This window comes from Aedes albopictus, chromosome 1 (assembly GCF_035046485.1).
Source record: "Aedes albopictus strain Foshan chromosome 1, AalbF5, whole genome shotgun sequence".
Taxonomy (NCBI): domain Eukaryota; kingdom Metazoa; phylum Arthropoda; class Insecta; order Diptera; family Culicidae; genus Aedes; species Aedes albopictus.
This window is the reverse complement of record NC_085136.1, coordinates 253,244,883-253,268,618: the sequence shown is the minus strand read 5'-3', so window position 1 is coordinate 253,268,618 and position 23,736 is coordinate 253,244,883. Positions and strand designations below refer to the sequence as shown.

Below are 23,736 nucleotides of genomic sequence, written 5' to 3'. Positions count from 1 at the left end.
AGTTGGTTGGAGAGTGATAGTTAAAAGATAACCAACTAACAAGAATTATTCCTCTTCGCTCGCAGCTCACCTACGAGGGTATCTCGGTAACTGGCATCATCGTGCAGTCGGAGGGAGCCCCGGTCAACACTATGCACACCTACTGGCAGCAGTCGGACGTGGACCTGTCGCGTGGAATGGACTTTGTCCCACGTGGAAATGTGTTTGCCAGGTAAGTGAGGTGGAGGAAGTCGGGTCGAGTCGGAATGGGAATCAAATTGAAATCGGATGACACGGGATTAATTGTGGTAAACACACGAGTAGCGTGGAAAATTGAGGGTAACTTTTGAAATCCGATAATGGTAATTAACCGATATGCAAATTGAACCGGAAGCTCATCAATTGTGCATATGATTGAAGATGTGGTGAAATCGAGTGACAAAAACATTGTTGATTGTTATACATTTCGATCAAATGAGTTCAGTGGTTAAGCGCAATATAATTACTTACTATGTAGAACTGCATGGTACCTCCCCTTTCGGACCCTCCCCCGTTTTGCTGGTAGCCGAAAATACGTGAAAAATATTGTAACCCAAACTTCAAAGTGTATTGGAGGTCATTTGTATTTAACAGAATGTCCAACAACCACAATACCGAGTTGCTCGTAGCATTTCGAAGCATAATGGACATCAACGTGACTGAATTTCTTGAAAAGAGTGAACACAAATGATGGTAGATTCAGTAGATCTTGAGAAAATGAATTCCAGAGCAGTTTGGATGACCAAGATCACCCAATTCATTTACCATGAATTTTCTAGGGGTGCTTTGGGGCTTTTTGAGTACCGTAGGCTATGTTCTGTGATCATTCATCGTGTATAAAATTTGGTTTAGAATGTTGGATTTGGGACACATACTTCGGAGTACTTCGGAGGCCTTAGAATAGTTCTGCGATGAAAACTGGCTCACCGAAAAACATCAATAAACTGATAAATACTTTAGTAAGGAAAAAAGTATTTTGCCACGAAATTAATTTAGCCCGTAAACCCCGGGACGATCTACTTTTGATAGAAATGCTATATCTTCTTTGTTTCAAAGCATTTTACCTTTGAATCTTTTTATAGTCAAGGGGAATAATTGTGCTAAGAAATGCATGGTACCTCTCCTTTCGGACCCTCTCCCGTTTTGCTGGTAGCCGAAAAAACGTGTCTTTTTTTTGTATTTTTTTTATTTTACATGTTTTTACTCAAATTTAATCGTTTTGCTAATCATCAATAGTTTTGACTGATCTTTGACATGCAATGTATCACTATCCATCATAATCTGTTGAAATTTTCATCGCAGAACTATTCTAAGGCCTCCAAAGTACTCTGAAGTTTGCGTCACAAATCCAACTTTTTTAACCAAATTGTATACACGATGAATGATCACAGAACATAGCCTACGGTACTCAAAAAGCCCCAAAGCACCCCTAGAAAATTCATGGTACTTGAATTGGGTGATCTAGGTCATCCAAACTACTCTGGAATTCATTTTCTTAAGATCTACTGGATCTATCATCATTTGTGTTCACTCTGTTCGAGAAATTTAGTCACGTTGATGTTCATTATACCTCGCAATGCTACAAGCAATTCGGTATTGTGGTTGTTGGACATTCTGTGAAATACAAATGGCCTCCAATACACTTTGAAGTTTGGGTTACGATATCTTCATACTGTATCATGCTTCAATTGTAAAAAAATATTCGTGGAGTTTTGTTTATACTGTTGGTGGAGACTCAGTGCATAATAATAATGCTTATGGTACATTCATGGGTTATTCCAGGCTTTCCAAGCTATTCTGGAATTGAGACCTTCAAGGTCTACAGGCTCTACTCTTGTTTCTCTTCACTCTATCGTCATAATTCTTTCACGATTGTGTCTGTTGCACCTCATAATATTACGAGTAGCTCCATGTGTTGCTAATTGGGTGACTACTGGCAAATAAATGGATCCCAATGTATTTTCAAGTATGGGTCACAATATCTGTAAATCTTTGGAAACTTTTAATTGCAGCGAATACTCGCGGAATAAAATCTACGCTACTCTTGAAGCCTTAGAGTGTAATTCTGATAACTTAGAAACATTTACTTGGTGATCTAGGTCATCTAAACTATTCTGGAATAAAGACCTTCAAGCTCTAAAAGCTCTACTTTTGTATTTCTATACTTTATCGATGTAATTCTTTCATGATTATTTTCTGTTGTATCTTAGGAATAGTATCTGTTTGTGTTATTTGTGCGTCAACTGACATACAAAAGATTTTTTTGGTATTTTTAAGTGTGGTTTGCAAAATCTGTATATTGTTGTGACCTGACATTTTTTTTCACTGTTTTCCTATAGGGATTCCTCCAGGAATTGCGGAACGGATACAACCAGAAATTCATTCAGAAATTCCTTCAGGGCTTTCTCAAATGATTCATCAAGGATTCTTCCAAAGCTTCCAAAGCTTGGAATTCTTTATGGAACTCCTTCAGGAATTCCTCGACAAATTCCTCCAATGATTCCTCCATAAATTCTTTCCGTAACAGCTCCAAGAAATTCTTCCAAGGATTCTTCCATAAACTCTTCCACAAAAAAAAAATACAAAAAAAAATTCCTCCAGAAACTCCTCTAGGAAATCCTCCAAGAATTCCTCTACGAATTCCCACGGGAAATTCTTCAAAACTTTCTACAGAAATTACAACATGAATTCTTCCAGAAAATAGTCTAGGAATTCCTCCAGGATTTTCTCTAGAAATCACTTCAAGAAATTTTTGAAGCAGTTCCTGGAAGTATTCTTGGAGAAATTTTTGGAGAAATCTCTGAAAGAATAATTCTTCAAGGAACTTTCTGGAGAGATTGTTGGTGCAATCCTTGATGAAAGTTGTTGAGGCCATTATCAAGCTGGTGGGGTGTTTACAACCCAACTAGAACCCACACAAACCGCATCCGCACAATTCCAAAACTCACTGTACCTTTTGCATTGTTTTCCTTCGAATTGATCCCAATTGACTTATTGTATAACAGACTCAATATTGTTTTCAATACTTTAAAACAACAATACAGTACCAGAGCATTATATACGGTTACAATAGAGTGGAGTTGATTATATATAAGACACCATGTAATGTAGCGAATCAGTTGTGAATATACCGTGAAGGGGTGTAGATCGTACCCACCGGCCTTTTATTCTTTCCCCTCCGTTGGATATCGCGTGAACATATTTTTTGGCGCTGTAGACAGGATGCTAGTCGAAACTAGCATCCATCGAAACTAGCATCCAGTGAAAATAATAGTGAAAGTGAAGTATCGATCAGTATACGTGTTGTGTAGAGTGTGGATAACCTGAAGTATACCAGTGCGATTCACCATGCCGATGCTGCAGTTGGCGCCGATCTACAGTGATACTGCAACTCAAACTTGACAATTGGCTGGACAACAATCATGCTCATCACTGTGGTGGTAGCATTTCGTCATCGTAAACTCATATTCATCGTTCTCCTTCTCCACGCTACTGTTCATCATCCTCGTTCACACATATAAAACATCGCCGAAGCAACTGCACGTCGAACGCAGTTATTGCCTTCGGGATGACTACAACAACTGCTGTCGTCGGAGCAGCTTTAACGCACGCAGCAAATCGTTGCCAGAAGCTTTTGCCTCCGAGTTCACCCCTCAGATCTCATCTATCTCATCACCGCCATCGCCAAGCAGGTTCGTCCTCGACAATTCGTCGTCCGAAGTCACTGCCTTCGCATGGTGTACGGCACCTGCCGCAGAACCGAATACCGTCTTCTTCATCGTTAAAGCCACTACGCCAAACACATTCTTTATTACACGTAGTGATTGCCTTCAAGATGAACTTCAATCGAATCGCATCTCTATCCATTCGTCGGAGTATGAACCGCCGAAGCAGGCCTTATCAACCAGCGGACATTGCCTTCGGGATTCTCCATCATCTCTAACATTGCTCATCTCCGAAGCAGTCTTAGACATTCATTGACTGAACCTTCGGACTCTTCTTCATCATTCAGAACGTCAACTTCATTCATCGAACATCATCATCACGTCGACGCATTTAGGAAATCTTCCCATTCATCGTTGTCTTGGTACTCAACATAGCCTGCGCCGATCTTATCAAGTACACCAAACTATCATCGTCATCAAACATCCTGATCGTTCGAGGTGGGCGGCAAATCATCTTCACAATTTCTACGTTCTTCAAGTTCAGCAAAGATCATCAATGGCAATATAAAAATCTACCACCATCTCTTCAATCATCAGCAACAAATTAATACCCAATTTGTTGGGCGGAATGTTGAGGCCATTATCAAGCTGGTGGGGTGTTTACAATCCAACTAGAACCCACACAAACCGCATCCGCACAATTCCAAAACTCACTGTACCTTTTGCATTGTTTTCCTTCGAATTGATCCCAATTGACTTATTGTATAACAGACTCAATATTGTTTTCAATACTTTAAAACAACAATACAGTACCAGAGCATTATATACGGTTACAATAGAGTGGAGTTGATTATATATAAGACACCATGTAATGTAGCGAATCAGTTGTGAATATACCGTGAAGAGGTGTAGATCGTACCCACCGGCCTTTTATTCTTTCCCCTCCGTTGGATATCGCGTGAACAGAAGTCTTGGAGGTATCCCTGAAGAAATTCTTGGAAGGGAATTCCAAAAGGAATGGTTGAAGAAATTCTCGACGGATGTCTTGGAGGAATTCCTGGGGTGATTCCTGTAGGCATTTCTGGAGGAATTTCCGAAGAACTTTCTGGAAGAATTTCTGAAAATATTTATTGATAAATCCCTGGAGGTTTTCCTAGAGGATTTTATAAAGGAATCTCTGGACAAGCTTCTAAAGAGATTCTTGGAGGATGTTTTGACAGAAGTATTGGAGCAGGTCTTGGTGAAATTCTTATTAGAGTTCCTGTAGGAATCCTTGAAAGAATTTCTGGAAAAATTCCTGGACGGATTCTTGGAGGCTTTCTTAACAGAATTCTTAGAGAAATTCTTGAAGGAATTCTTGGATGAAGTCCCAGAACTTGAGGACTTTCAGTAGGCTTCCTGAATAATCTGGAGTATTTTTTAGATGGATTCTTGAAGGTATTTATTGATAAAGAAAAAATGTTGCACTACCTGAAGGGATTCTTGGAGGAATTCGAAAAGCCGTCTGAATCATACGGGCTTTCCTCAGTCTGCCATTTTTTACAGTAGTTTCTTTTACGATATCTCCAGTTTATTATTATTCCTCATAGAGCACCTTCTGGGATTCTTCCAGAAGTTCCTTCTGGAACTCCTCTAATCGTTTCTGAAGGCATTAATACAAGAGTTCTTTTAGAAATTCTTCCTGGGATTTCTCCATGAGCTGCGTCAGGATTTCCTCCTGAAGTTCTCACAAAAATTCTTTCTGAAATACATCTGAGGATTGATTCTGAAATTCTCAAAAAATCCTCGGGAATACTTCTAGAATTTCTCTGTAAGTTTCTCCAGAATTTCCGCAAAAGTTTCAACAGGAGTTTCCCGATAATTTCCTTAGTTTACCGGGAAATCCTCCAGGAGTTCCCCGAGAATTAGTCTAGGAGCTGTTTCAGGCAGGAGTCCTCGAGAATTCCTGTAGGTATATCCCGGCAATCTCTCCAGGGCCTCCCCATGAATACCACGAGGATTCATTTAAAAACTACCCAATGATTCCTACAGTGTTTGTGGTAGAATCCCTCTAAGATTTCCCTGGAAATGATTACATAACCTATCCGTAAATTCCCTGCAGAATTTCCACGAAATTCACTTCTGAAGTTCACCCAAGAAGTCTTACAGCAATAGTGAAAGATTCTCTCCAAGATATACCGGAGACTTTTTGCAGGGTATTCCGGAAAAATTCTAACGAAATTCCTTGGGAAGTTTCACAAACATTCTCCGGGAACTCCTTCAGAGGAACTCCCGCAGGAATTCCCGAGAAACTCTTGAAGTAATTTCCGAGGAAATCATGGAAAAATTCCAGAGGAATTTTTGGAAGAATTTCCAAAGAAAACCTGGAGGAACTCTCGAAGAAGTTCTGCAGGGATCTCCGAGGTACTCCTGGAAGAATTCCGAGGATCTGCTAGAGCAATTCCTGAAGAACACCTGGAGTCCTGGAAGAATTTCCAAAAGAACCTCGGGAATTCTTACAGGAGATCCTCGGGAATTCTTACAGGAGGTCCTCGGGAGTACTGTTCCTCTGGAATTCTTTCAGGAGTTCCTCGAAAACTCCTACAGAACGTATTCGGAAATTCCTCCAGGAGTTCCTCGGGAATGTCTCCAGGAGTTTCTCAGAGATTCCTTCAAGAGTTCCTCGGAAATTCCTCTAAGAGTTTCTTGAGAACTCCTGCAGTAGTTCCTCGAAAATTCCTCCAGTATTTATCTGGAATTCCTCTAGGGGTTTCACGGGGATGCCTCCTGGAGTTCATTAGGAAATTCCTCCAAGTGATCCTCGGAAATTCACTAAGAAGTTCTTCGGGCGTTCCTCCAGAAGTTCCTCGGGAATTCTTGCAGTAGTTTCTCGGTGATTCCTTCAGGAGTATTCGAAAATTCCTGTAAGTATTTCCCGGGAATTTCTCTACGGCTTCCCCATGAATACCACGAAAATAATTTCGAGACTATCCATGGATTCCTACAGTATTTGTGGTAGAATCCTTCCAGAATTTCCCTGAGATTTTTTTCATGATTTCCCTGGGAGTGATGACATAAATTATCCGTGAATAACCTGTTGGATTTCCACGAAATTTAACTCAGGATTTCACCAAGAATTCCTACAGCAATAATGAATGATTCTCTCCAGGATTTTCCTGAGATTTTTCCAAGCTGTTCCGAAAAATTCCCAAAACAAGTTTCTCGCGTTCACAAAAAAAACTCCGGGAACTCCTGGAAAAATTCCCGAGAAACTCTAGGAGGAATATCCGGAGAACTCCTGCAGGAATTGCCGAGGATCTCCAGGAAGAATTCTTAAGGAACTCCTGATAAAACTCCCGTAAGACTCCTACAGTAATTTCCCGAAAACTTCTGTAGGAATCTCTGAGAAACTCTTAAAAAAATTACGAGGAACTACTTGTGGAGTTCTCTAAGAACTCCTGGAGGAATTCCTCAGGAAGTCACCCGAATGACAAACGCCCGAATTCCATTCGCCCGAATAGACCATTCGGTCGAAAAGACCATTCACCCGAAAAGACCTTTCGCCCGAATGACCATTCACCCGAAAAGACCATTCGCCCGAAAGACCATTCGCCCGAAAGCCATCCTCCAGAACGATTCCATGCAATTTCTTAGAACAAGTTTTTTTTCTGGTTTGCCATGATAAAAGTTTTAGGACAGACGCATGGTGTATCTAGTATCCGACCAATTGCAAGAACAGCTGGACAGCTTATGATTGAACCAAATTGAATTTAGTTCCCTTGGTGGTGAAATTAGAAAGAAAAGCCTATTAACAAAAGAAGGGACAATTCCAATCAATGTTTCCACAGCTAAAGCCTGTATCCGCAATAATCGGGACACAGAAGTACGGCTGCAGCTCTGTAATGAATCGGTAAAACTGGCCAAACAATTGACTGAGAACTCTTTGGTGTATGTTTATTATTTGTGCCAAATTTCATAAAAATCGATGCATTACTTTTAACTGTGGATGAAAAACAAACAGACGTGGTTTTAAGCATTTTGTACAATCATGACCAATTTTCATTCGCATTATAGATGATTCTTTTACGCTACAGTTCAAAGTCCAGTGAAGATAATTATGAAATTTCGTTAGCAGTTATGATACTTAGAGAGACACTTTCTTGCAAAATTTAATCAACTTTGATCAAATGGTTTGAAAGCTATTGCTGTTGATAGGGGTAAGTGTTAGTGAAAAATTTTCAAGTTTTTCATGTGCGATTTTTACCTATTCATAACTTTTGAATTTCTCTGTCACTTTTCATGAAATTTTCACAGAAGCAAGTTGATTATGTGTATACTATGCCTGCAAAATTTGATGATTATTGGTAAAGTACTTTCAATAGTACAATCGAAACAATAAGGGGTGCTGACTTATTGCGGTCTGAGGGGCTAAAATCACGTTCTGTCCCAATACATGTTTCGACTATAAAATTGTTGATAGTGTATCGATTTTTTCGAAATTTTGCCTATGCAACAAATGTAGATTGAGAGGTATGTGTTCAAAATTTCAGCTATCTCCTTTGGCAAATTTAAAAGTTACAGCGCTGACAAGCAAAACTAGGGGCTGTACAAAATTCAATGGCGCACATTCTACTCTTTCGTTGCTACAACAAAAAGTACTGCACCGATTCACATGAAATTTTGTAGGTGAAATAAACCCATCTTAAGATGTTATTAGACAAAATTTGAGCAATTTCAATGTATCTATTGCAGAGTATCAGCTGTATTTCTGTGTCCCGATTATTTCGGATACAGGCTTTACTTTACCTGTTCAGTCACATCGATTTCAGAATCAAAGAGACGCAAAGATCGAACGCCATTACGATTTCGCATTTCCGTAAAAAGAACAATAGATGTTTTACTCGGATTAACCGAAAGGCCATATTGGCGACACCAATCCTCAACTACCTGGAGGGCGCTTTGCATCAGGTCGAAAAGGGTGCTGATGCACATACCAACTAACAATGTTAGGTAGTCGTCGGCAAAACCATAAGTAGGAAAACCGCTATTATTGAGTTGCCTCAATAGCGTATCTGCTACGAGATTCCACAAAAGCGGTGATAAGACTCCCCCTTGGGGGCATCCACAAACAAAGGCAAAGTTACATTGTCAAAAGCACCCTCGATATCTAAGAAAACAGCCAAACAAGATTACTATTGAGCGAATGCTTTCTCGATATCGTAAACAACCTTGTGTAAAAGAGTCACAGTATACTTACCAGATTGGTTGGCATGTTGGTTCACATGAAGAGGCACGTTGGCCAGATAAACGTCACGGATGTGATGATCGACAATGCGTTCTAAACTTTCGAAATGAACTTTACAGTAATATCCTGCCAAGATTTGTAGCAAAACTGCAAACATGTATTTTTTTTTTCCAAAAGAAGTTTGAAATTATCAAATCCCTTCTGAAGCAAAATTGGATAAATCCCATCTGACCCAGGAGATTTGAACGGAGCAAAGCTATAAAGTGCCCACTCAATCGATTCTGTAGTTACAATACTCCGAGCCGAAGCCAGGGAATCATAACTACAAGAAAAGACATCAGGTTCATCCGAAGATGTAATATCCACACATCCAGAGAAGTGTGTGCTGAATAAGCATTCCAGAACTTCCTCATCAGAGGATGTCAGATCGCCATTTGGCTAACAAAGTTCGTTCACTCGGAAATCCTTAGATTTCGCAAGGATTTTGTTTAACCGACTGACTTCACTCAAACTGGAAACATTTGTACAAAGGTTTTTCCAGCCGGATCGTTCAGCAGACCGGAGAGCTTTCCTGTAGAACTTGCGAGCCGACCTGAATGCCTCCGAACCAGCCGAACGTCGTCTGTTCCAACTCTTTCTACATTGTTTCCTGAATTTCGCCAGATCAGAGTTCCACAAAGGGGATCCTCTTGTGATCTTCACAGACCGTAGAGGGCATGCTTCTTCAAAAGCTACCATGATGAAGGTCGTTGTAGTATCAACGGCATCATCTAAATCACTTGGAGTGTCAATGGATGGTGAGTATCCATGAAATTTGGCCACAACCAAATCAGTAAAAAGATCCCAGTTTGTTGACCGAAGATTCCTGAAACGCAATGTTTACGAAGTAACATTGAAATGTTCAAAAAAGATGTAGCGATGATCAGATAAAGATTCTTCATATGACACACGCCAATTGGTCAGCTCGTTACTAATTCTACTAGAGCAAAGCGTTATGTCTAACAATTCCTCTCTAGCAGATACCATGAAGATTGGGCAGTTGCCTATGTTAAGTAATCCAAGATCTGGACTACTTAAGTACTTCATCAAACTGGAGCCTCTCAAGTTAATGTCTGAGCTGCCTCAGATGATATGGTGAGCATTAGCATCACTGCCAACAATAAGCGGAAGGCCTTTTGAAGTACAGTATGCGATGACTTGTTTGAAAGCATCCGTAGGGGATGGTTCATCATGCGGTAAATACACCGAACAATAGACGTATTTCCTGTTGAGGTTTCCAACAGATACATGAATTGTGATAGCACATACATCTCTAGTGGTTAGTTCAGAGATGAGTGTAGCAACTATTGCGTTGTTGACAAGCACACAGGCTCGAGGCATGACACGCGAGTTTGCCATTTCATGTTTACTGAAAGTAGCAAACACCGGGTTCACAAGGTTTCCTAGATAGAAATTCCCCTTACGGAAGTAAGGTTCTTGGACCAAGGCCACTTGGGCTGTACCATTTTGCATAAGTCTGCAAAGATTGATTGTTGCTGTTCTTTTATGCTGAAGATTGATCTGAGCTATCCTAACCGTAGCCACTACCAAAACTAGGCAAGATTAAACTCTTTACAATCACAGCCCTAAAAAGAGCAGCAGCAATAAAACCAGATCGGTATCGATTGGAAAACGCCAAATGCGAGGATACACAGAATACACAACATAAAACGAAATTTAAAATTATTAAAATCATAAAACCCTTGGTTAAACACCTATCTGCACTTCTTAACCAATTCCATGGCATTGTGAACCAACAGAATCCAATTCAATCTATTTCATGTAAAGCAACGAAAACACCCCACTTCGCTCGAAAACTGTGCGATTGCTTACCCTAGAGCCACCTGCCTAATTTATGCGAAGCATCGTGCTTCATCGTCATGGGCACGGGATAATCTCTTGATCCTGACACAATTGGAACATCCAATCCATGGTACGACATCGGTGTCACGCCATCTGACGTCTCCCTTGGTTGGTAGACCCATGGTTTGGACACATGGTCATTTGTCTAACAACAGCAACAACAGCCGCAGCAAAAACAACAATTTCGGATTACATCGTCCCTGTTAAGTCGGTTGCACAAATTGATACCGGTGTTGGTGTGTATGTGTGCAAGTGCGTACTTGTCGATACCAATTACAATGCAATTAAGCATCATCGAACATGTGCGACAAATGGTCCGGTTTTCCAGTGGTCATCAGCTTCGGTTGTACTCATACTGGTGCACAATGAATATTCCCACCATCCTGTCAACATATTTGCATCTTTCTTGTTTGCGTGCGTGATGCGGAATACCTACTGTTCGGAAACGCTCTCATCTCGCACACATGATTTGGGATGCTTAAACGTAGGGATGACCGGTGGGAAATTTGTGTCATAATAATCAAGAATATGGATGGAAAAATTGTAGCCAAATAATAAATATTCATCGCCCTAGCTTTCTATGTAGATGCCTTCCTATGATTTTACGTCGCTATTTTTCTACCCAATATTCATAACTTCATTTTCTTGCATCCTTCCTTCAATTCTGCCGTTCAATCCTCCCGTTTTTTTTTAATTTTTTTCTTCTTTTTTGCTCTATTCTATTTCAAAATATTCCTTTGTTTCTTATTTCTTATGCTCTATTCTACTTCTCTAGTTATATCTACCATCTTCTCTTCGTGTCCCACAGTCTTCCTATCTATAGAACGAATTGTTTTCCCACCTCCTGTTTTTGCTACTTATGGAAAGAATTCTTCGTATATTTCAGTCTAGAAACGTGAGAACGTTTCTGTTTTCTTGCTTACTTGCCATGTTCCTAATCTTGACTTTGATATCTTATTAACTGCTTTTCTTTTCATCTTATTAGGTAATTCTCGCTAAAAGCGGTTCACTATTCACATCTTGTCTTTGATATTGGATGAGGTGGTGATTTTCTGAAAGTTTCCTGCAATCACCTCAGAAGGGACATTCTTGCTTATTTGAGTTCGACAACACTTCTCGTAAAGAACCCACTAAGATTAAATTCCTTCCTTGAGAATTTTCTTCATGACTATTTCCAGAGACATCGCCAGAAATTCCTTTGGGATTCTTTCAGGACTTACCAAATGTTATCCGGAAATTTTCGGAGGATTTTCTTGAATTTCTCAAAAGATTCATCCAGATATTCCTTTTGAATGCATTCTTGTCCATGTATTTCTTGGAGATTGATCCAGAGATTCATTCAGGAATTCCTTGAAACTATTTCACGGGTCTCTTCAGAAATTCCTTCTAGGATTCCTTAAGTGATTCTCTAGGAAATTCCTTCAAGGCATCTGAAGCAATCCTTGAAGGAAATTCCTGCATGTTATTCTTCCAACATTTGTGAACGAATTTCTCCAGGAATACTATCAAATTTCCTCCTGGAGTATTCTTTTTGGATTTCCTTAATAATTCTTCCAGCAATTTCTCTGGGAATTCCTCCAAAGATTTCCGCAAAGATACAATTACAATTTTAAAAGATTTTTATTCAAGGAGATTCGGACATTCTTTCAGGTGTTTCACTAGGGTTTTCCAACTAACTCTTTCGGAAATCAGTGTTGGAATTTCTCAAGAGATTCCTTGATGTACTTCTCTTCATATATTAAATATTCGCTCTTAGAAATTACTATAAAAAATCTAAAGATATTCTTCTTCAAGTTTATCCAGAAGTTTCTCCAGAAGTTCCTACGGTTATTACTGAGAAAACATTCAGACATTTATTCGGAGATCAGAGATTTTGCGGTAATGCTTCAAGGTTTTTTTTTTCAAATATTATCTCAAAAAGAAAATACTCCAGAATCAATTCGTTAGTAATTTTTATTTAGATTTTTTCAAGAAATTTTTCTATAAATATCTGCCAGAAGTTCTCCAGTATTAAAACGTATTCTTCAACTCCAGATTTCTTAATTTTTTCAGAAATTTCTTCAATAATTCTTTATATAATTCCTACAGGATATTTTTTGTTTCTGCAGGATTTTCTCTAGCAGGGACTTTTATAGTAATTCCTTCAGAAGTTGCATAAAAAAATCCTCTGTGAATTATCTGTTGAAGATCTTCCAACGATTTCTTCAAAAAATCTTCCAGATATCTCTCGAAAATTTATTGAGAGTTTTCTTCAAGAATTTCACCAGTTTCTTTACCTGTATTTTTGCAGGAATTTAAGCAGACATTGGTTCTTAAAATCTTATACGGGTTTCTCCAGGAATCCCTCCACAAATTTTTCAAAAAAAATTACCTTGGATTTACTTCCAGGGTTCCTGCAGAAGCTTCTCATAGTTTTTGTTCCAAAAATTGATGAAGTATCTTATGTTTTCTTGAGGTATTCTCCCATGCATTTATCCCGGAATTGCTCCAGAAGTAACATAAAAAACTGCTTCAGAAATTTTCGTCCTGAAATCCGTTCAGTTTTTTTTAAAGAATTTCTTCTAGGAATCTCCAAAGGTTATTGAAGAAACTCCTTCTGTCAATCCTTTAAGAATTTCATCAAAAATTCCGTAATGAATTCTTTTAGGATTTATTCAGTATTGTTTTGGCAATTTCTGGAAAACTTCAGAAAAAAAATCCCAGGATAAATATCTGAAACAATTTCCGCAGAAATCTCCGAACGAACCCCGGGAGATATTTCTGCCGGACCCGCTGGAGATTTAAAAATATTCTTGCGGGAATTTATGCAGGAATTCTTGAAGACGTTCCTCAAGGATTTTTCGAAAGAATTTCCGAAAGAATCTCTGTAGGATTTTTGAAGGAACTTTTTAAATAAATATAGAAACAACTGAACTAAAGGAGCGGAGTCTTGAAGGAATAACTAAAGGAGTGATGAAAATTTAGAGAAACCCTTTGATAATTTGCTTGGAGGATTTTCTGAAAGTGTTCCTGGAGCGTTCTGCAGATATATTACAGAAGGAATTTCTAGCGACATGTGTAGATGTTCTTCTGTCAAGATCCCTAGAAAAAACTCTTTCGGAGGAATTGCTGTATAAATCCCGAGCGAGGATCCCGGCTCATAGAAAGAATTCTATTAGGATTCTCTTAATATGTTTCGACAGAACACTTTGAAAGTATACTTAAATGGATCTGTGAAGTAATTCCACAATAAATCCGTGAAAGAATGCTGGGTAAAATTTCTGAAAGAATCCTTTCAGGATTTTCTGAAGCAATTCAGGCAGAAATCCCTAGAGTTATTCCTGAAGGAATCCTGTAAAGAATACCTGATGTATTCCTTAGATGGATCATGACAGGAATGCCGGCCAGAAGCTGACCAGGCAAAGAATGCAGAAAAAAATAACTAACAGAATCTTTTCAGGATTTTCCAAAACAACGCCTGCAAAAATCCCTGAAGAAAACTCCGGAGCAATCCATACAGCAATCTCTATAGCAATATCTGAAAGAATCTCGAGAATAAACATGAGAAGATTCCTGAAAGGAATGCCTGAAGAAATCCTGGAAAGAATTCCTGAAGGTATCTCAAAAAAGAAACTCGGTTCATCTAATCTCATTTCAATTCTTCACCCTATTCTCTAGCCTCTACCTTACTGTCTTCTTTGCCCTCTATTCCAACCCTCTATCCTATGCTCTATCATAACCTTCAACCCTACCATCTGCCCTACCCTCTAAACTATCCTCTACTATAATCACTGCCCAATCCTATTGTGCTTAATCGTGCCGTCTACCCTACTCTCTACCCTAACATTTTTCCTACCCTCAAACCTACTCTCTATTCTACCCTTCTCCCTACCGTCTACTTTATCCTCTACCCTAACCTTCTACTCCACTCCCTCTACTCTATCATTCAGCCAAACCCTCTGCCCGACCGTCTGCTCCACCTTTTATCTTACCCGCTGCGCTACTCTTTAAATGCGCATATTGCATAGTATTATAGCTCAAACTACCATTCCGCGGCCACTAACTTGGGTATGGTCCGCCATCTTGGGTTTCAAAATAGCGTCGGATATTCATTTTTGAGTTCTACTCATGAATCCCGATCGATAGATACCCATATTGCATGGTTTCATAGCTCAAATTCTCATTCTGTGGCCACCATCTTGGATATGGTCCGCCATCTTGGATTTCTAAACAGAGTCAAATATCGTTTTTTGACTTCTACTCATGAAGCCCGATCGATAGATACCCATATTGCATAGTATCATAGCTCAAACTACCATTCCGTGGTCGCCATCTTGGATATTCCAACTAACATTTTCGCTGCATAAGATCTTAATCAACCACTTTCACATAAGCGTTTGTTTCATAAGCTTTTATGCAGCTACTTTTGTTAGTTGGGATGGTCCGCCATCTTGGATTTCAAAATGGCGTAAAATATCGATTTTTGACTTCTACTCATGAAACCCGATCGATAGATACCTATATTGCATGGTATCATAGCTCAAACTACCATTCCATGGGCGCCATCTTGGATATGGTCCGCCATCTTTGGTTTCGAAATAGGGTCAAATATCGATTTTGACTTCTACTCATGAAGCCCGATCGATAGATACCTATCTTGATCTACATCCTGGTTTTCAAAAAAGGGTCCAATGTCGATTTTTGACTTCTACTCATGAAGCCCGATTGATCGATACCCATATTGCATGGTATTATAGATCAAACTACCATTCCGTGGACACCATCTTGGATATGGTCCGCCATCATGGATTTTAAAATGGCGTTATATATCTATCTTTTACTTCTGATTATAATGCCCGATCGATCGATACCCATACTGCATGGTATTTTAGATCAAACTACTATTCCGTGACCGCCATCTTGGATATGGTCCACCATCTTGGATTTCAAAATGGCGTTAAATATTGATTTTGAACTTCTACTCATCATGCCCGATCGATCGATACCCATATTGCATGGTATCATAGCTCAGACTACCATTCCGTGGCCGCCATCTTGGATATGGTCCGCCATCTTGGATTTCAAAATGGTGTAAAATTTCGATTTTTGACTTCTACTCATCAAGCCCGATCGATAGATACCCATATTGCATGGTATTATAGATCAAACTGCCATTTCATGGCCGCCATATTGGATATGGTCCGGCATCTTTGATTTCAAAATGGCGTCGGATATTCATTTTTGAGTTCTACTTCTGAAGCCCGATCGATAGATACCCATATTGCATAGTATCCGAAGCAGCATTGTCGTTAAAAAGCATATATTCTAGAGTTTTGACCGCCATCTTGAATTTAAATAACCTTGCTACCACCTCCACATCCTAAGAAATGCGTATACCAAATTGAATGAAATTTCTTGACGCATTTCAGAGTTATGCCTATGTTCCGGTATACATATATACATACGTACATACATATAAATATCCAAATAGACAAACATACAAACATATAAACATACAAGCGTATAAACATACAATCATACATACATTGACTTTTGTATGTATTGATTAACAACTCTGCCGAAGAAATGAACTGTAAATTACACAGCGCAACATTTTTTTGTCTCAAGAGCAAACTTATGTGTCTCTGAAGGATTTTGAGCCGCTGAATCCGAATCCGAGCTCAGATTTGTTCCAACACGTCACAATTTTGAGCTATACCTCAATTTATAGGGCAAAATATGCGATTTTGGGCTTTTTTGGCTGCAAGCCATCAAGCATGAAAATATTTTTTTTAAGCAATCAAAAGGTTAATTGATCAATTAACATCTAAATTAACGACTCATGCGAAATATTTCGTTTTACCTAATCAAATTTGATAGATTTAAGCTTTTTATGTTAGTATGAAAACTTCCATGCAACTTTTGGAGGGTGACTTGTATGGGAAATATCGTACCTAACATAAATCACTTAAAACTATCAAATTCGATTTGGTAAAACGATTTTTTTTTGCATGAGTCGTTAATTTAGTTGTTATTTGACCAATTAACCTTTTGATTGCTTAAAAAAACTATTTACATGCTTAATGACTTGCAGTCAAAAAAACCCAAAATCGCATATTTTGCCCTATAAATTGAGGTATAGCTCAAAATTGTGACGTGTTGGAGCAAATCTGAGCCCGGATTCAGATTCAGCGGCCCAAAATCTGTCAGAGACACATAAGTTTGCTCTTGAGACAGACCAAAAGTTAATTTTTGTTACGCCGTGTTATTAACCATTGTCAAGATTCCAGGGAAATACCTTTTTTTCGCATTGGAAATGATGCTCACAGATCGTGACAGTATGCATTCTTTGCAGCATCGTTTACGCCACCTAGTGAACCAGTCACATACTATATTGTCCATTATGAACAAGGTATGGGTGTGGAGAACATCTTCTCTGAAGAAAGTATTCTGAATTTTTTCATAATTCTGGAGATATTCACATCCAAAGGACTGTCCTATTTATAGGACGCTGGGCGTTCGGGGCATCTGTCCTATAAATAGGACTCTGGGCGGATATGGGTTAAGAGCACGAAGCCTAATAGTAAAGATACATTCAGGCGTTCGAGTTGAATAGGTACTTAGTTTTCTCTGATTCCTATGTAGATTCAACCTATTCCGAACGCCAGCATTGATCTACTTCCCTTCACTCTCGCATTACAGTAATGCTCTGCATTGTGTGAGCCCAAGTGCCACGTAGTACACGTACGCCCAAGTAACAATGAATGCTGAACAGTGAGAGTATTAGCTGAACAATAGCTGGTTGATTGTGTCAATAGCTGAACACAATGACAGCTGAATATTGGTCTGAAGTAAGGCTTGTTCAACCTCTTTAATCAGCAATACATAGATGGCTGAATATCAAGCTGAATAGAATATTATTCATCTGGGTAAACAGCTTTAAAACATACACCAACATGCAGAATTAACCATCTGTTGCTCAACATTCATTCAAATAATTTTTGACAGCTTACCATAGCATGGTTTTCGGGAAGTCCGCATCGCGTCTTGAGCCTCAATACAGACTTAGTTCAACTTATGTTCTTGACTATTCAGACCCAAACTCTTGTTTTCGATGATATCGTTCCCTTAATGCTAGAACTAGGTAACTGGTTTTGCGAAATTTCGAGAGTTTTGTTTATATCTGAACATATACCAAAATAAACGGAAGTTTATACATTGGAACTACGAAAACACATAATGATTCATCTTTTAAGACCAACAAAGTGTTTGTTTTATACTAGGATTAGTTTAACCAGCCATTTTTATCCACACTTCCAAAAACGAGTTACCTAGTTCTAGCATTAAGGCATACAATTATGTGTGGTGTAGGTACTAAGGTGAGTGACTATAAATCAGGAGGTCCGAGTTCATTTCCCAGTTTTCCCACAGATCATGTAATACATTCCTAGACATCTCTTCTGAAATTAGACGCAGCTAATGGTAAAAATAAGCTCACAAAAGTGTTTTAATTTTATTTTACACAATTAATAAATTTAATTGATTACTTATTAAGCGCATATTAAGCCTTAAATCAGCCTTCCAATGAACCTCAAATCAGATAAATGTTGAATAAAATCACCAAAATTAGATGTTTAGGAGCTGAATAAAGGATTGTACCTCTCGTGCTCAGCTTTTGTTCAAATGAAGGCTGGTTTAAAATAGTTGGAGAAACGTTTGTACAGCATCAAATGTTACCTGGGCGGTACACTTTAATCGGGTGTTCCACAATATTTACTGTCTTCAAATCTTTCTAACCATCCTATGTGTAAGCTTTCTTATCGTCCTATATTTCCATAAATTCTCTATATATCTTCATATCTTCCTATCAGTCTTCTTTCCTGTCTTCCGAATATTTCTGTATTAAAATTGTGCTTTCTCGATTCTGCCTTCATATTTTTATCGACATGTCTTTCAATATTTCTATCCATGTTTCTTCATTCCCAATGGTTCTATCTTGGGTTTCTTCTTTCTTGTTATACTTCTATGTTTATGTTTTCTTATCCTGCTGCCAATCTGTATTCCTAATTAGATTTTTTTTTTCATTATGCTATCTTTGTATGCTATATCATCGAGATATTTTTCAATTTTTCTGTTTTCCAATCTTCCCATTTTTATCCTATCTAAAAATCTGCAAAAGTTATGCACATCCCTACTGCCGTCACAGATCATATTATTTATAATACTAGTGGCAGAAGGATTGAATTTCCCCACGCTTTTCCCTCATTGTCACGGTGAGCTGCTTGTCCGGTTTTTCTGTATCTGGAACGCTTGTACCACCGACGACAAAACGGCAAACAAACGAAAAAATAATGTGCAAAACCAATCATCCGGAAAATGCAAATTTATTCTTGTCACCCAACAACGGCGAAAGCCCCAACAGGGTGGCGATTGGGCGTTAATTAATTATTCGATTCGGAGCATCGGAGCGGAACGCAGACCAGGGTTGCACGAGAATGTTGAACTAATGTTGCCTTGGTCATTCTTCTCGTTCTTGGCGTAACGTCCCCACTGGGACAAAGCCTGCTTCTCCGCATAGTGTTCTTGAGCACTTCTACAGTTTTTAACTGAGAGCTTCCTGGCCATTTGCAAGTGTATATCGTGTGACAGACACGAAGATCCTCTATGAACAAGGAAATGGGAATTTCCTTACGAAAAGTTCCTGGACCGACCGGGAATTGAATCCGTCACCCTCAGCATGCTGGATCATGCTGAATACCGACGCCTTTACAACTGTGGCTATATGGGCTCCCTCCATGGTCCTAGCAATAGTTTATGTGGGTAGGGCTCCCCGTGGAACGATGTGATGCCATGCGATGCGATGATGGGACAGCAAGCAAGCAAATTTGCACAACCTTCCCAGAAGCTGATTAAAATATTTGCTGAGGAAAATATGGCCCACTGCTGCGCTGAGCCGACACGAATGATAGTTATTTACAGCGCACAGCAGCGGCTCTGATCCGAAACGTGTTGAATCGATGGAAGGATTGTGGGAATTTGTGATAAAACCTGTTGTTTAGATATTTTGAGAATTGTAGTAAATATACACAGGGACCCTATCCATATATCCGATGCGGTAAACGCGCGGGTATTGAGCAAGACTATATAGAGCATGGTGGGTTCGATTTCCAGTCGGCCCAAGAACTATTATGGTGGACATATTCCGATATATACATGCAAAATGGTCATTGCTATCAGTAATTGTTTTTTATTTTTTGTTTTTATTTATGTGAATTTTAACATCACGCTAATTCTACACTTAGTTAATAATTGTAGAAGTTTTCAAGGAACAGCAAACTGAGGTGCAGGCTTTGTCCCAGTGGGGGCGTTACACCAGGGAAATGAAGATGAGTATATGTTAAACGAAGATACCCAAAAGTGAGTTAAATTTTTTTCATGGAAAGCAATCTTTAAGAGCACTCCAGATACATAAATCATGAAAAACTAGAGGTGATAGACAGAAAGACCCAAAAAAAGGCCAAATACGCAGACCGAAACGTCGGAAACGTAGCCAAAAATCGATCTTAAATTAAAGACTAAGAAAGACCTTCCCTCTCCCAAAGCGAAATAAGTAGGTAACTCGCTTACCATTACACAAACTACGTTCATTATCCAAAGAATTGCATCCAACCGACCGAATGGAAAAAGTTACTCGAGTGAAGAAACGTCCCCTCCTGGAAAGCAACAAATACAAGTATGTACATTGTTCCTATACGCAATGGGACTGGGAAAACCCGAATAGAAATAAACTCACGTCTTATAAGAAAAAAAAGTCTTATAAGAGAAACTCCCTGATGGATTTAAAGATAAAAATCCTAAGGACTTCCTGATGAATTCCTGGAGAAATTCCTCATGAAATTCCTAGAGGAATTCCAAGAGAAAATCCTGATACAATACCTATAAGAAATCCTGATGGAATTTTTAGAAGAATGCCTGATGAAATTCCAGCAGCGATTTCTAGGGAATTCCTGATGGAATTCCTGGATGAATTCCTGATGAAATTCCAGGAGGAATTCCTGGTGGAATTCCTGGTGGAACTCCTGGAGGAATTCCTGGTGCAATTTTTTGAGGAGTTGCTGGTGGAATTCCTGGAGGAATGCGCGGTGGAGTTCCTGGAGGAATTCCTGGTGGAATACCTGGAGGAATTCCTGGTGAAATTCCTTGAGGAATTACTGGTGGAATTCCTAGAGGAATACTCGGTGGAGTTCCTGGAAGAATTCCCGGAGGAATTCCTAATAGAATTCCCGGACGAATTCCCGGACGAATTCCTGGAGGAATTCCTGGAGGAATTCCCGCAGAAATTCCATGAGGAATTCCTGTAGGAAATCCTGATGGAATTCTAGAAGGAATTCGTGGTGAAATTCCTGGAGGAATTCCTGGAGGAATTCCTGGAGGAGTTCCTGGTGGAATTCCTGGAGGAATTCCTGGTGGAATTCCTGGAGGAATTCCAGGTGGAATTCCTGGAGGAATTCCTGGTGGAATTCATGGAGGAATTCCTGGTGGAATTCCTGGAAGAATTCCTGGTGGAATTCCTGGAGGAATTCCTGGTGGAATTCCTGGAGGAATTCCTGGTGGAATTCCTGGAGGAATTCCTGGTGGAATTCCTGGTGGAATTCCTGGAGGAATTCCTGGTGGAATTCCTGGAGGAATTCCTCGTGGAATTCCTGGAGGAATTCCTCGTGGAATTCCTGGAGGAATTCCTCGTGGAATTCCTGGAGGAATTCCTGGTGGAATTCCTGGAGGAATTCCTGGTGGAATTCCTGGAGGAATTCCTGGAGGAATTCCTGGTGGAATTCCTGGAGGAATTCCTGGTGGAATTCCTGGAGGAATTCCTGGTGGAATTCCTGGAGGAATTCCTCGTGGAATTCCTGGAGGAATTCCTGGTGGAATTCCTGGAGGAATTCCTGATGGAATTCCTGGATGAATTCCTGATGAAATTCCAGGAGGAATTCCTGGTGGAATTCCTGGTGGAATTCCTGGAGGAATTCCTGGTGGAATTCCTGGAGGAATTCCTGGTGGAATTCCTGGAGGAATTGCTGGTGGAATTCCTGGAGGAATTGCTGGTGGAATTCCTGGAGGAATTCCTGGTGGAATTCCTGATGGAATTGCTGGAGGAATTCCTGGAAGAATTCCTGATGCAATTCCTGGAGGAATTCCTGGTGGAATTCCTGGTGGAATTTCTGGAGGAATTCCTGTAGGAATTCCTGTAGGAATTCTTGTAGGAATTCGATTGAATATACAATCGAAACGTCGGGCGTACAAAACATGCTTTAGTTCTGACCGCTCTAAAGACTGAAAGCCGAAAAATTCTCCCGGTACGAACTCCCAGCAGTCGAAAGCATCCAAACTTATCAAATTCCCTGCAATAAGAAAATTTTCTTCTCGGGTAATCATCCATTCGGGTATCAAAGCGCAACTAGCACATATGCTCCGAATTCGGTTCAATAATGGACGGACATTCCCCTGAGCTGGTGTACCAATAGAGTTAATAAACTATAGAGGACGAATGTCGCTGCTGTTCCCTTTGTTCTCGTTCGCAAACATGTCGGGTATCTATCTGTCAAACTGCATACTTTTTCGCTTTGACACTTATATCCTATCTGGCGGAGATAGGGACAGCAAGAGATGTTGCGGCGGCGACGCCAGCGACATTCTTCCTCTATAGTTTATTAACTCTATTGGTGTACCGGTTGTTAAATTCTTACCCCACCCCATCATGCATTAGTTTGAATAGTTAGTCTTAATTGAAAAAGTTCCACTTCTGCATTGCCTGTGGCGATTAGAATACCAAACTAGTGCAGTACGAGTGCTGACGTGTTCAACCTCTCTGGGGATAACCTTCAGAAAATTAGCTGGGAGTTTGCAGTCCGACAAACTTGGAGGGAGCTTCAAATATAGTGTAGATATTAATCAACATTCTCCTTTTTTAATACTAGACGTCTATGAGGGCAGTTCAATAGATTTTTTTTTCTTGATAGGTGCAAGTGGAACCCGGAGGGCAGTGGTTCCCAACCACTTTCCGGTCACTCAGTGTTCGAAACGCTGTGAAGATTTCTTTCGAATCTCCTTAGAGATTCCATCTGAATCTTTGTGGAAATTCCACCACATTTTTATAGAGATTCCTCTGTAGAGATTTCCTCCTCTGTGGAGACTCCAACCGAATTTCTGTGGAAGGGATTTTATTTGAATATTTGTAGAGATTCCATTCGAACCTTTGTGAAGATTCCACTAGAAACAATCGTTTTGATTTCCTATGGAGGTTCCATTGCAATTTCTATGGAGACTCCATTCGAATCTCTGTTGAAAAAATCCACTTGAATATCTATACCACTCGAATATCTGCTAAGGCTCCGTGGAGATTTCTCTCAAATATCCGTGAAGATTCCACTCAAATCTCCATGGAAATTCTACTCAAATCTAAATGGAGATTCCACTTGATGCTCCCTTGAGATTCCACTCGAATATCCGTGGAAATTTCACTCAAATATTCGTGGAGATTCAACTCGAATTTCTGTGGAGAGTCCACTCGAATCTCGGTGGAGATTCCGCTCGAATCTTCGTGGGGATGCCACTCGAATCTCTGCGAAGATTCTATCGAATTTCTATGGAGAGTCTTCTCAGTGGAGATTTCACTCAAATCTTTGTGGAAACTCCACTCGAATCTCTGGAAATTCCACTTGAATCTATGGGGAGATTCCACTCAAATTTTTTTTTTTTGTTTTTATTTATGTGTATTTTAACTTATGCTCATTCTACACTCCACTCAAATCTCTGTGGAGATTCCACTCTAATTTAGATTCCAATCGGATTTCTAAGGACATTCCACTCGATCCTTTGTGAATATTCTACTCGATAATACTAGTAAAGATTCCACATATATCTCTGTGGAGATTCCATTCGTATCTCGGT

General features: G+C 39.6%; 2 protein-coding genes across 2 annotated transcripts in view; one reads left to right on the top strand and one right to left on the bottom strand.

Annotated features, from left to right (window-relative positions):
• The window catches only part of LOC134285574 (tachykinin-like peptides receptor 86C), a 545,193-nt gene that overhangs the window by 384,360 nt on the left and 137,097 nt on the right, over positions 1–23,736 (bottom strand). The window lies entirely within an intron of this gene.
• LOC109622447 (phenoloxidase 2) overlaps positions 1–23,736 on the top strand; it is a 70,713-nt gene that overhangs the window by 39,991 nt on the left and 6,986 nt on the right. The window contains exon 3 of the mRNA XM_020076773.3: positions 66–211. Coding sequence (XP_019932332.1) covers positions 66–211 — 146 coding nt within the window. The remainder of the gene's footprint in view (positions 1–65; positions 212–23,736) is intronic.